General features: G+C 37.0%; 1 protein-coding gene across 1 annotated transcript in view; it reads right to left on the bottom strand.

Annotated features, from left to right (window-relative positions):
- Positions 1 to 15,645, bottom strand: part of LOC139745246 (mitogen-activated protein kinase kinase kinase 3-like) — a 92,052-nt gene that overhangs the window by 35,931 nt on the left and 40,476 nt on the right. Inside the window, exon 3 of the mRNA XM_071655650.1 lies at positions 6,575 to 6,685. Within this exon, the coding sequence (XP_071511751.1) occupies positions 6,575 to 6,578 (4 nt within the window). The 5' untranslated portion in view covers positions 6,579 to 6,685. The remainder of the gene's footprint in view (positions 1 to 6,574; positions 6,686 to 15,645) is intronic.

A 15,645-nucleotide genomic window follows, 5' to 3' on the forward strand; every position in this document is an offset into this window, starting at 1 on the left:
ACTGTAAAGCTTTTACTCAAATGCTTGCACCAAACTTGACTAGCTACACACCCACACATAAGGCACTATCAACTAAACTGGAGTACTGTACAAACCTTACTTGTATCTAACTGAACTAGTCTCCTCTCAGATGCCTATCCTTGAGCACACATTCTTTTTTTATAATCTTTATTTGATTTCTGTAATCTACATATCGAAACATTCACATTCATGAATGCTTGCCAACAATATGGAATCAATAATTTATCAAAAGAAAATATGATTAGTGATCACATACATACACACACATATTTATTTTCAATAAGTGCAGGAATAGGAAGGATGATTCTTTCCACAAATTAAGGGGTGCTCTTGAGTAAACAAAAATGGCTTGTGTGTCTGTTGTGCTATACAATCATTTACAAATTCACCCACAACTGCAATGATAAACGTACTTGAAACTGAAGTTTTGAATGGCTAAAGTACACAGGAGACATCCTATAAAAACAAAGAAAAGAAAATGATAGTGTTAGGCCTATTCAATAAAACCAAAAGCATGACTATGTTACATGCCTGAAGAACTCTATATGAAGCTTCTGGAATACATGAACTAGTCTTCTGATGACATGTTCTTCATATCCCAGCCTGTCTTCCCAGATCTAGTCCTATACCACTTATAGGAGAGTTGCAATAACTTGCTTGAAGAGTGTACAATCATTGCAAAATTGGGTGACAAGTATCTATTATACATGGTGTGCAATGTATCTATTTCAATCAACTTGCCAGAACAAGCAATGGCAAAATTAGGGGGGAAAAAAATTCTTCTACTACAACTAGTCTTAGCAAGGGGTTTGCAAAGAAAGACTACATCCTGGGCAAAGTTGTGGCTGGGCAAGCACATACTTTCACATTCGACTATTCATGTTTTCATTTGAAATGAATCAACACACAGTGAGGAGACTATGCACTATTTCCCCTGCAAATAAGTGGTGACGGTTGTCATATTTGCTGATTTGGCTCCAAAGCCAATGGGTACAGTTAGAGTACCTATGGGGTACTCTAGGTATGGTGTTCTTAAAACATAAAAGAGATAGACAGAAGAAAGAAATTGAGTTTAAGCTGTATTCTCAGTAAAGCACAAACAGATTTGTCAGTATCTTTTACTCGATTTTTTTTCCTGTAGGTAAATACATTTGTACATTCCATTTGTGATTAATTCTTAAAGATGTAGTGCATGCACAAATTGTAGGATCTGTGATCACTCCCTCAGTTTTTACATCATATTTCTTATTTTCATACTGGAAAGACAAACGGTTTTAGTATATGATGCAAACTGGATGGAAGCCAATTTCATTTTTACAGACCAAATTTGCAGACAAAAGGAAGCCGGCTGGTGAGGGATCCCACCTCCAAATCAGCTCTCTATCTTTACTTGCCGAGACTTTGGGGCTCATTCCAAGCCCACGCACTGGGTCGGAGGTCAACATAGAGAGATAACAGACCAGTGCCACAGAGCAGGTGGAAGTCATGTGCAGTAGGGTGGAAGTACATTCTTTGCTTCGGGCCTCTTTTGTCACATAACCAAACACATTTCTTATGACATGTACAATAGTAACAACAGATACAAGTTGAAACTGCCATAGCAACAACTAACAGCTTTAAATCTTGTAATTTTTTGTCATGGTTATATAAATACAGGAAGTTACAATAGAAACACTCAGCGACAAAGGGCAAAGAACTGCAAATATGTGTTCACATACAGGCTGCAACTCTGAAATGTGACACAAACTTTCTATGCTGAGAGAGTCACTCAATGTAAAACCTGGTGCATGAAAACCAGTGTGGGTAGACACATCTAGAAGCTACGTACCATCACAAGCTTTCACTTTGCATCCACCTTTCAAGGGGCACATAGAAAACACTACACCGTGCAATGCACAGCCAGTGGTCACAAGTTATCTCATTAACAATGAAACAGCAACCTGACAAGTGTCTTGAGGAAGGGTTATAAATTGACTGTTTAACTATTTTAGGAGATAGAACATACCACCTTCTCTACTCTCCTTTAGCAAAAATATTCACGGTTCGACAATTTAGGATGGAATTCCATTTGAGATAGCAAGTACTCCACAGCTTGGTAACATGAGTCACAATGAATGTAACACAATATAAACTTGTTGGAAATTCCTCTAACTTAAAAATTCATCTAAAATACCTCTTAACTATAATCCTTTGCTTGGTGCTTTGACAGAATGTTTGTATTGTTGCTAGGGGCAACAGAAGAGAAACATTGGGAATGTTCAACCACACACTAAATCCAACATCTCCTCCTTCTCTTCTCTGATATTCCCTCACAAAAAAAAAAAAACCAAAAAAAAAAAAAAAAAAAAAACAATCAAACATTTCCATGAGAGACAAGAGCATCTTGAATTCCTCTTCCAGCCCACGACAATGAACCCTAAAATCTCTGTGACCCACATGACTGTGTAGGTGGATGTTTGTCAGTGGCTGGCCCTGTTCAAACCACTGGCAAGCACTGGGACAGTTCATTCACTCTCAACCATCAACCGTTATCTAAAGGTAGGCCTTGTAACATGATTGCAAATTCCACCAGAACCGAAATATGACTACATACCATGGCTGTACTATGAAATTTTAATGAGTTATAGGGAATAGTAAAGAGAGAGAGATAGAAGAAAAAAAAAAACTTTTTTTCATCCACTTGGAGTAGGAAGCTCAACGAAACTTCCATCAATGTTTCAACAAGTATAGAGGACAACTACAAAACATATGTATAAAACTAAATGAGTGCAGAAAACAGAGATTGCTGTAAAATTAACATTACACCTACACTTACTTATCTATCCACTTATCTACCTATCAATCTCTTTTTTTTTCTTTTTTGTCTCTTTACATATCTAAAAGGCCTGAAGAAATATTACCCTTTTCCTGCTTTAAGGAAAGTCCTCTTTTAGAATTATGTATCACACATCCATTTGACATAATTCTCCCATCCATGGAATTCAGACATTTTCCATCAAACTTTAATGATGTCATGTTCCAGCAGTTCCAGTCCTGTCCATCATCACCACATAACATTTCCCCTGGGAAATATCTGTGCCTTCAATGTATGCGCTTGGCACAGGGTCAAAGTTCAAAGTTAGCATGCCTGTTACCCTTTGTAATCAACTCAATGGGTTGACGAAGACAGGTAGATGAAGAGGAGATAAGATCTCTATTGCTATAAATCAATCTCCTCAGACCTGCCTAAATGGCCGATTCCCCTAGCCTTTTGTCCAGACTCTCATGAGTTCAAAATCAATGAAGTACTTTCGAAAATGTGGGCTGTGTAGTCCCCAACTTGGCACATGTACCATGGTATAGGCCTATATCGTAAGTTTCACGGAAGTTGATACACTGTAAAAACTGTCATTACCATACATGTATTTTCTTTCTTACTGTGGCAGAAAACTTCATAAGTCAACCACTAGAAGATAATTTAGGCACTCTATAATCAAAGCATTATATCAGAGAAAAGACAGTCATGGTTTTTTTTGCAGTGTTTAAAAGATATATGTTACTCCTCAGCACTAAATCACTACTACATGTAGCTCTTCCATGACTACCATCTAGACTTCACTCCTCCCTTCCAACCCTTTGGAAACCATCTGCCACAACTCAACTTGTGAAAATAAATCATAAGATCCATTTAAAAACAAGGCTGTCAAAGTTTGACATATGACACCCAATCTCTGCACACCTACGCACTGGTACGAAATAGCTCCAGAAAAGATCCGAGGTGGTTCTCGATGTACCTATGTCTGGTGAAAGTGGAAGCGTTGTTCAGCTCAATTTTCTTCACCAGCGGTGAACAGTTACATTACAATTTATCCCCAAGAGAAAGTTCTTTTGACCATTAAAATGATATGGACCAAAGGAACAAGTCAGGGAGTATTTCACTGAAACCACACAAATACAAATTTATCGGTGGTTTAACTTTGGCAGATCAATTAGCAAATACGCATGTGATGTTGCAGCACCAGCTAATTAGTAACTGATGTATAGCTCACTCTTTCTTAGTTTGTTGTTGTTGTTGTCATTGTCCCTATAAAATATTGAAAGAAATATTATTTTCTCTGATTCGTCAAAGATGTAGGCCTACATACCAAAGACAATACATTTCAACACATCTATGAGTTGAAATTCAGGTGCTGTTCGTTATTCCGAAGGTTCGCTATTCCGAAGGTTCGCTATTCCGAAGGTTCGTTATTCCGAAGGTTTGCTAATCCCAAACACACAAATTCCCTATACCTAGAGGTTCGTTAATCCGAACATTTGTGGAGTTATTCCGAAGGTTCATTATTCCGAAGATTTGTTAATCCGAAAATGAAATTCGGAATAACGAACCTTCGGAATAACGAGCTGTAACCGAAAATTCAAGAAGAGAAAAATTCATTTTTGCACCTGGCAAATGACAAATATGTTTGCAATCATTTGCTCATCAAAAAGTAAAGACAGCTTTTTCAAACACAGCATTATAATGCCATAAATGATTCAGTGCTGGTAACTCATGCTCTCATAAGCTTGCTCTTGTTTCGAATTTTACTGCTCTGGTAGCTCATGTGACAGCTTGCACTTGAAACAAATTCTTGTTGGGGTGAAGTTCCTGTTACCATACAGCTGCATGTCTCAAAATAGATATTCATGAGTATAAATCTCTGAAACCCAAGCAGCGAACACAACTGTTCGGGAGCAAACAGATCAGAACCACAACAAATTTCTCATCTTAAATGACATTCTATCTCAGTCAAATCTTTCAGTTTGTCTCTATCAAACCGACAATATTCATATTGTCCGACATGTCATGTTCTATATACTAGTAGTAAGAACATTCCAGGACCTACCACTAACTGTCAGTGGTTGTCAGAGGGGGAAACCCCTTTGTTCCCCCGGAAGAAAGTGTCTTCAACTGGTTGAAATGATTGTGGGAGTGAGCATTCTTATAAAATCCTGGCTTTGAACAAAACTTATTAACCCGTTGAGGACGAGTTCCAAGTATACTCGGGCAGGTGTCTATGGGAAATGCGTGTTGTAGCAAAGTCAGTCCGTCCTCAAAGGGTTATTCGCAAAGAAGGGTGGAAATTCCACAGATTTAGGAAATAAAGAAAAAAACTAATGTCATTTCCTGCTCTCTTGTGTGATATTTAAATTTAAATCACAAAATCATCTCACTTCTTCTATTTCTGTCAGGATATTCTCAAATCACAATTCATAAAGTATGCTTTATGATGTAGTAAAACTCACCACAAGGGCTTTACTTTTCTTTTCCGTGTTTTCTCTATTGTTTCTGTTTTCAACACTAGTCACATGGTTGATAGTGCTCATTCAATGCCCAAGCTGCATACCGTAATGATGTACAGAGTAGGTAACATGTGGAATGGGGGTGATAATTTCACACTCCTGAGTTTGACAAGTTTGCAATCTTGTCCCAGGCACTGTGAAATACTGCTTCATCAGGGTTGCATCTAATCTGGGAGATCAAGTTCTGACTGATGGTTCACTGGCGCTTTCTCTCTCGCTGGTCCCCCTCCAAATATAGCAGTCAAATATCACGCATAAATATTTACGGGACTGAGCTCCCAACATGACAGCTGTGACCTAGACATGAAATGACTTCTCTGTACTCTGCAAAACTTTTCCTGTTCCTGTTTCCCTTAACCTCTATGGGGGGAGGGAGATTCTAACAAGTGTGCACAAACCCCTCCGCCAGTTGAAAACATATCATCACACATTTTATGTTTTCCATATGAGGGAGCAAAGCCTTTTTTAATTTGATAGTTCAGAAAAGTGAGCTGGGAGTAATCTGAGAACGAGGCTTTGCATGGCCTGAAAACAACAACGAAAGTACTGGGCCTTCAACATCTGGAACTTGCAAGTTACATTCCCTTGTCATTCTGTCTGTAAAAGTTTTGAGAGAGTATTCAGGGGAATGCATGTTATATTCTACATCAATATCATTTGTGTTGATTAACAATAGTCTAAAAATGTAAGATGCAGCTCTTTAAAATGATTGAATCATTGCATTTAATTTTGAACACTTTATAGCAGTATTCAGGAATCATTACTGATATTTAAAAAAAAAAATAATAAGAAAACCTCTCTTGCATGGATGACTTAGGGATCTGAGTGATAATCTAAAAGATAACCCATTCCCCCCACCAAAAAAAAAAGAAGAAGAATGACATTAAAAAATACTGAGACTCATAAAAAGGACAACCTCAATACACAAGTCGCTACTGTTTACTTTGTTTCATGTGAACGTATCAAATTGTTCTTGTTTTTTGTGCTGACAGCTAAATCTCTGACCCTTGGCCTTGACCCCATACCTTATTCAGGCATATCCTATGAGTCGATCAATTGACCATAGCTTTGAGTCAATTTGTACTTCTGCTACCAAAGCAATCAAAAGTTTTGCAAATAGAATCTAAGAATATCTGCTGAAAGAAAACTACCTGTAACATGTTACACACCTTACACTTCAGTTCAGTAAGCCTTCTTAAAATGAAGAAAAGTGAAGCAAGTAGGTTGTTCTTACCCATTTTGCTGGTTCACCGCATATCATAGAGTAGACATTGATGCTGCAAACAGGCTGAGAGTACCGATCCAGGAAAAGATTTGATGTTGAACTCACAGACAAGACACAGTCCTGAAATAATGGAAATTAAAAAAGGAATAACTCAAAGTATTCTTTGAATATACTGAGAAAAGATGTAACTTAAACTACTGTCAATGAAAGCATTTTTTATAACATATATATAGAAAAAGAGGAACTTACACAGCTACTGACAACTGAAAGTATGCTTTACAGATATTGAGAAGATAACTTAAACAGCCGTTGACAAGAGAAAGTATTCTTTATAAACACTGCCAGAAGGATAACTTAATGACTAATGACAATTGAAAGTATTTTTTACAGATAATTAGGAAAGGATAACTTATACAACTGACAACCAAAAATATCTTTTACAGACATTGAGACTTGTAATAGATCATAAACATTAACAGAAACATTGTTGTAAAAGTGGAATCTGTCTAAATTTGCAACATATTTCGGTTTCTCACTTCAGCAGTACATTGGTTGGGAGAACAACAGCACAAGTACGCAGGTGGGACTACATCTGCACATTGTTTGTTTGCATAATATATGTGTGTTGAGGGTCTTGCAGTGTGAATTCATTTTTTGTTTATTTTGGTCAATCTTTCACTGTATACAGTGAATACATGAAATAATTTCAAAACTGTTCACAACCCACACAATATGAAGTTAAACCCTATCACAAAATACTAGCATTGAAGAAAATATTTCTTCATTAGTTCTGCAATTTCTTAAACCCATCACTGATCCAACAAAGCAAAACAACTCAACTCTCTGATTCCTACTTGAAAAGATTTGAGAACTTCAAAGAGACAGTCACTCACTTGACCTCATTCAAACCTCCACTCAGCAAAGGTTAAAGGTCAAGCTATGTTATGGTCTGCCCACTTGAGAATAACAAATAGCCTTCAATCTGGGACAACATTACTCCATCATTACTCCATGATTGAAATATGTCTCCAAGGAATTCAGTCCCTCAAACTGCCTTTCCTTTATTGTCAGGAAAGTAAATCAGTGAAGTCCTGCCATTTCTTTATCAAACTTTCATCATTCACCATAACAGAACATGATCCATATGAATCATACCACGATACTGTATTGTGGTAGATGTCATATCATCCATCTTCACTCTAAAGAAAGATCATGCATTGTAAACTCTTATCAAATTCATCTCATGCTCAGACACATACTTAAAGGACAAGTTCACCTTCATAAACATAAGGATTGAGAGAATGTAGCAATATTAGTAGAACACATCATTGAAAGTTTGAGGAAAATCAGACAATCCGTTCAAACGTTATGAATTTTTGAAGTTTTTGTGCAGTACCCGCTGGATGAGAAGACTACTGCAGTGTATGAATAACTTAGATGTCACATGCGTACAACAATATAAGGAAAATATAAAGAGAATTTCACAAAATTCCATCTTTTGAAAAAAGTACACATTCCCCTGACTCGTTACCGACAAATGTTATGAGTAATATTATTCCCCCTGCCTTTAGAAAGAGGCAAGTCAAGTGCTCTTTTATTATGCGAAAAAAAGTGAAAATATGTTAAATTTTCTTTTACATTTTCTTTATACTGTTGTACGCATATGACTCACAAGCTGTAGTAGTCTCCTCATCCAGCGGTTCCAACACAAAAATTTAAAAAATTCATAACTTTTGCATCGATTGTCCAATTTTCCTCAAACTTTCACTGATGTGTTCTACTAATATTGTTGCATTTTCTCAATCCTTATGTTTATGAAGGTGAACTTGTCCTTTAAATATCAGAACAACCCATCTCTTATGACTTTTTTCTTTCCAAAGCCATTTGGATGCCGATGACAAATTTCCACCTTTGTATTTTGATCAAGTCAAAATTATGAAGTCACAGTCATAATTAATTATATTTGAGGACACAAAGTATTCCATCTGGTGAGTGTAGTCATTATGTATTCAAAAAGGATGAAAGACATACAAATAAGGCTGTCATATCTCAAAATTACAAAATTACACTATTTGGAAATTAAGGCTCAATTTGATGTATGCTGATGTTCATTAAACACTGTATTGAGTACCCTGTGTCACTGTCGGATCAAATTTGGCAGACTTGTGAAGGCTTGCAAAACAGCAAGCTGTCAATAATGCTCCTATTGAACCACAGGCAGCAACAACCAATGTAATCTGTGGCAATTTTCTTTCATTCCAAAATCATGTGAGACTACTACAGGAAAACATGAAACTTTACAGAATACAGATTTATATGTGACTCCCACAGCCGTGAAAATGATTGAAGTCTTTATTATCTCACACTGACACGGCAATATTTCCTAATGACAAAATTTGTGTTTCTAAAATGCGTGTGGTATACCCACATTTGATTTTATCATTGTTTCAAATATTTTGTGTGACATTGAATGGATTAGAAGCTTTACAAACAATGCCTAAAATAAAGAGAGAAAAAAACTTCTCATTCTCTAGATGTTCACTACCTATAGAGGGTGCATATTAGGGTCACTGATAAACCTGAACAATGTCAATAATTCATCTTTCCTTGACAATATAACTAGGCTATACAATGATATTTGATCAACAGAGCATAAACGCAAGGAGAGCTAAGCATGGGAAATTCACGTAGTTTAGGTGCTGTTTATAGCCGGGTTAATTCTTTGGCCACGTGTGAATGCCATCATAATTGAAACACTGTAAACTTGCGTGTGCATATTGGCCTATAACAGCTCGAAAACCAGGAAGAACCCAATGTTACTCTATTTTTTTTTAAAGAAATATTTGGAAATAACTAGAGCTTTTGTAATAATCACACACTACACAAGACTTGTTGGTCCCTTGAACATTATCACAATTACCTGGATTTATTCAATGAGGCTACTTTCCACTGATGGCATTCAAACACCATCATGCACAGAAAAAAAGAAAAGAAATCTATTATGTAACATACTAGCTCACTGTAACCAATGGAAAAATGACAAAATACTCAAAATGTTGGTCTTTCTATTAAGAGCTATTCCTGGAAACCAAATCTGTAATAATCACACTATACAAGGAGTATGATGCAAGCTCACTCCTATATGTGATATATGAAATCTCATTGTGTAAACATACACAACCATCCAGTCTACAATCATGGGACCAGGTTCAACTTGATATGACTTCAAGAAAGGACTATGTTTGGCGAGTACAAAAGTCTATTTTCAGAAACCTAAAGAAATATTGAAATATCAGCACATGTTGACTTTCACACTGTGTAAAATAAAAAACACAACCTCAAGTCACTCTCCACCTCCCAAATATGAAATGGGCCAGCTTTGTTATTCTTAATGTCTATTATTAGAACTCTGTTTGCAGTCCTCCAGCTATGGTGATACAAAGGGGGGGGGGGGGGGGGAGGAGTTGCATGTTGCATTGCTTTTCAATGATTTATCAATATTTGAGTGTTTGCTCATGATATATCATATTAGAATCACCACATTCTTTATATCATAAAATATGATTTTCTGTTTATATTTTAAGTTGAAATGCCAGGCTTTATGACTTCATGATAAAATGCACCAGTATTCACAATGGATAACTGTACAACAAAGACACATTACAGCCTAGGTCTGACTGATACAGGTGTATATGGTTGTCATAAGACACAATGTTGATGCTGCAATGCACTCAATAACAGAATTACTTCTGTCTAAACTCTCTATATCGGCCATGTACACTGTATATGGCATAAAATCATCAATATATTATTACCTTGTACTGGTGCATGCTTGAACGAGGCTATCTCTCTTTTTTCCTTTTCTTTCTGGGTCCATGACAGTACGAAGATAGTATAATGTGTGGGTAAACATGCCATGGGAAATATCAACACAAGTACATATGAGATTCACTCTGTTATTTCCCATGAAGGGGATCTAGTCTGCATTTACAGACCTGACGTACATGTTGATAATATCTCCTTGTTACTGTACAGTGTAGCAGCGAGAGATGTTCAGGTTCTACTAAGACTATTTCCACATTATCTACATAAACATATACACATTACAGTTGGAAATATTAATTTTTACCCCCCTGAATTATGCCACATATTATCTCAATTCAGGGACTTGAAACCCAAGACTAGGCTTGTAGGTAAACTTGTTGGGTACAGTACCACAGAGGCATAGTTCAGGACTGTGAGCAATAGAGAAAGAACAGGTAGGCATGGAGAGAGAAGGGGCAAGACGTGACGGTTTAATGTCTGGAAGAGAAAGAGAATGTTTATGAAGACGCATTACACTGTTTGCTTCCCTCACGTCTCATCAAACATCGGCAAACAATGTCAAGTTTGGTGCAATCATGTGTGTACCCAATGCAGCCATTGTGCTTGAAATAGTCTCCATGCCATCAAACACTTCATGTAATACAGCCACAGTGTCCTGAAGGCAGGATGGATCATGGGGAATCAAGACATCTTCACTATTAGGACCTGGCTGGGGTTTCCCAGAGGTCTTCCAAAGGTCATATCTAATATTAGTCGCATTCACACAGACAAAATAGCAGGAAAACGATTGCAATCCAAATACTGAGATTTTTTTTGCACCCGTTTAGAGAGACAGAAATACCTTCTAATTGCAGATCGTAATACTTTGTCGACCAAACTGCGCATGCTGCGAAATCTACTGAAATGGAGACCCTTGCAATTGTGTTCATGCCGCATTGCGCTGATCAATCATTTGTGTTTTAAATGACGGAATGAAAAATCTCCCACTCTTTTGCTTCAGTGTGTACAAACTCACCACGGTGCAAATTATTGCACTTATTTCTCTAATTATTGTAATAATTCCAAAATATTCAGTTTTCTGGATATTTTGATGTTTCAAAAATATCTCATTTTCTTATTATAGAAAATAAAAAATATTTTGAGGCAGTCTCAAAATCTAAAATAGTTGGGGATGAGAAACATGTTTATTATTTTATTTCATCTAACAACTGCTTGGTGGATTTTTTCTATTTCTAGCAATGTCATAAAAAACAAAACATCATTCAACTGTGCAACCATCCAGGACTTTTACCTCATGGCAACTATTTGTTGGTAGGATTTTTCTATTTCTAGCAACATCATTGTGTACAAGTTAAAGAGTTGTTGTTTATGTCCTAGTGTGTAATGTTTACGAATGTGAGGTTTGCTTATTTCTGGAAACTGCTTTAAGGATAAACTTTGATCATAGTCAAGGTCATTGTGGAGTTGATGGCAGATACTCATTACACTGTGCCTATGAATATCAGTGAAAGAGCACATTGCTCCCTGACAGGTGGCAATAAAAATCTCTTCCCGTACTGTGATGGCTGGCAAGCCTTTTGTTACTTGCTGTATTTACGTCACGAGCAGGGAACGTTGGCGGTTTCAGAGTAGTTATATTTAATACGCAATTTCCCATTATAATTAATCTTTCTAGGCAAGCAGGTTACTCTCAACCAGCGTAGAAAGACATATCACCATTGTTCAGACACATTTGCTTGCATTTACTGCTCACACGTAGGGAGGTGGTCGTCATGAATGAATGTCTTATCATGCACTGAATGGAAGCAACTCACATAGTTAATTACAGACTGCAAGAAAGCCACTTTGCTACAAAGCAGCATTCCTTATCCCTTTCTCAGTGGTGTTAGCAACTATTAAAAGAGGAAAATGATCTTGTTCTAATTGGTGCTAAGGTAATATCTGTCTTGTAGGACTTTGGTCGATGGCCAACAGGAAGAAGTTCAAGTCAGAGGGCACTCCACTCTGCATGTGGCCTCATCTCAAAGCTGCCAGATCATTAACTAGAAATATCACTTAAGGTGATTCCAAAACGTCAAAAGCAGTGCCGACAGCTCTTGCTTGTGTATTTCCCCTATCCCCATACAATATCAGTCTCGACATGGGTATTGACATCAGAGAAGCTGCCAAATTTCAGCTCACTAGTGCAATATGAATACCTGTGTCTTTAGATAACGGCAAAAGTTTACATCTTCTAAACCTTTTTATTTGTCTTCTGATTAAAAAATAAACAAAAACATAATTTGTATTACAAAGCAAATGTTGCCTTTAAGACCAAGGCTCAAACAGTCTGAAAAGCAGGTGAACACTTAAAAAGGTTAATGGATCTTTTGTAGTGGGACTATAACAATGGATAAGTATCTGGACTCTTACAAAGCAAACATGATGTCAAGAGCTTTAAGGGCATAATTTACCATTTGCAGATGAAACAAAAACCCAGCATTAGTGCTTTTAAATAGTTCTAAAATGTGAGTTAGGGATAGAAACAACCATTGTACACATTTGAATCAGTGAAATTAATGCTAAATATTGTTAAATATACAAAATGTAAACAAGGGAGGTGCATAATAAAAACGTTTCCAGACTAACCCATCTTCAGTTACGGTTTATTGAGAGAAATACTGATATCTCCATATATTTTAGGCTTTACTGCATAAATGTTATATGGTGGGATGTTTTGTGGTACAACAGACCTACACATACGCATGAAATGTGATATCTTGTACATTTTTAAATCACTGCTCCCAAAGGTAAACAGCACCTTTACGTGTAAATCATGCCCCATGCAGACTCTCCTAGACAATATGTTATACCTTCAGCGGTCTCTATATAAAACTTGATACATAATGATACCTACAACTGGCAAAACACTGTGAGCAGTGCCGGATTGGTTAAGAGGCAACACTGGGTAAATAAAACTATTATCACCATCATCAAGGTCCGCACAGTTTATTTGAAGATTGTTTGTACTTGCGTTTTTTCGTAAGTTGATTGTGTTTGTTTTCTGTAAGTCTTTTTTTTTTATATGAATGGCAGAGAAAAGAAATTATTAACATCATTATTATCATCACCAGCACGATTATTATCATTATTATCATCACCAGCACCATTATCATCATTATTATCATCACCAGCACCATTATCATCATCAATTATTCATTTCTGTGGCAGTGTATTCTCCTTGAAAATACAGTCACACCTTTTCTAGTGACCACCTGTCTAAACGAACACATTACATGTTTCCCTTGAGCGGTCATTGTAGACACATTTGACTGAATATTGTCAGATAGTTACCTAATAACTCATATAACAGGCAAGCTGTATGATGTTGTTATAAATAAGCTGTCTTTATTAATAAACTACTGTAAAAAAGGACATTTTCACATGAATAGTTTTTCGTGCTCTGCCAAGTAAGACTAATTTCGCATGTTTTTAATTCCTTGAAATCAAGATATTATATAGTGACAAAAAAAAAAAAAACTTGTGTCATGCTAGTTTCTGGTCACTTGAAATGTGTGAAAATTTTTACACCACAAAAATTTCTACTTTTTCAGTACTGTAAAGCATGATATATTCACGGCATGAAATTTTCGCGAATTGGAGCCAACTACACTGCAGGCACAGTATTTTTCTGAACCACAGCAAATATCCACACTAACGTTGACGTAATGATATCCGATTTGGGTTTCCTTTCAACGAGCTGCAAACAAGGGGTGCCAAATCCAGGGTCATTTTCACACGTACCAAGAGTGGGTAATTTGAGTCAAGATTCTAGGGATGCACCACTAGAATCAAAATTTTTAAAAGACGCATTTTGGCCATGTGTATTCAAATTGGAACTGTGGAGGGTGATTTATATCGCAATTCAGACCATAATTCAAATGAGGGTCAAGAGGTGTTTTTAAAGTTACGATTCTCAAGAATTACGAATGAAACAGGCACATGTATGGATTGATCTCACAATCATGTTTTTGAGGGGGCGGAGCTTACGGTGATCTTTCAACCACTTCCACTAAAAAAAAGCTCCTCACCACTAAGAGCGATCGATGGAAACTTGGGAAGAAGCCACACCTCCTCTCTTCGCTCTGAAATTCAAAACGCAGAATTCGCAAAACCTTCCTTGGTCATGTGTAGACACGATAATTCTCATTGTAATTGTAATCGTAAGTGTAATTCAGCATTGCAATTTGCGTTTTCCTGGCCCATGTGAAAATGGTCAAGGAGATGCCAGTGATGAAAACCAACTGAACGGCAAATAGGAAGAAGTCTGTACGCCACGCAGGGAGTAATCAAGCGGCAGACATCAATCGAGAGGATAGGGCAGATTTACAATTGGCAGAAAGGGGGCTCAAAACACACATACTCAATAGAAGTCGGGACTATTCACAGCAAATATCAAAGGAAGATGGAAGGGAAATGGAGAGATAACTCGTGAGGCCCCGATTCTCTGCAACACGACCCGGATGGGATAAGGTGAGATTGGCTAGATGTTGTTAATCACTACGCTTGCCCCTCAATGGTATGGATCCTCTCAAGCTGAAGGGTAAACAGTCTCACTAAGAACCGAAAAGTCCAAACCAAACCACTACACAGTGTGGAGGAGGTAGCCCCCTCAAATATCAGTCTATTGACACGGAAAGGGGCCCAACGAAGCATTACAAACTATATTTCAAGAATTATCAGTCCCAATCAACAATCCAACCAACCCCTGATAACTGAGTAAATATGTTTTGGTCAAGTTTTGAATCAGTTTGAGCACAGCATAATCAATCTCTGTTTTCACATAACTGCAGTTAGTAGATTTCTCGATAAGCAATGACTATTATGTTGTTGGAACTCAATTCTTGGCTAAAGAAAAAAATGAATATATATACAAACAAATATTACATACACAGGACGTATCATAAAATCAGTTGTAAACACACAAACTATGGGACAATCTATGATCACAAAGCATTCTCTTGTGGATTGAAAGTATGACACCTGTTGCCACAGCAACAGCCAATCGGCTTTCAGAATTTTTGCTAGTTGCCATGATAGTTGCTAGTTTCATTTCTGTCTTTTTTTATGTGTATGTGACATTGCTATTATCAAATTTAAAAAAAATGAAGAAAGAAATGAAGGTTCATATAAAACAAAAATTAAAGGACATCAGACTTTTGGGGTGCTCCAGGTATTCAACTGACTCGGGCCTTTAACTCTGAGACCCTTAGATG

This window comes from Diadema antillarum, unplaced genomic scaffold, assembly GCF_040938485.1.
Source record: "Diadema antillarum isolate AM-2024a unplaced genomic scaffold, OU_Dant_1.0 seq00001244_RagTag, whole genome shotgun sequence".
Lineage (NCBI taxonomy): Eukaryota > Metazoa > Echinodermata > Echinoidea > Diadematoida > Diadematidae > Diadema > Diadema antillarum.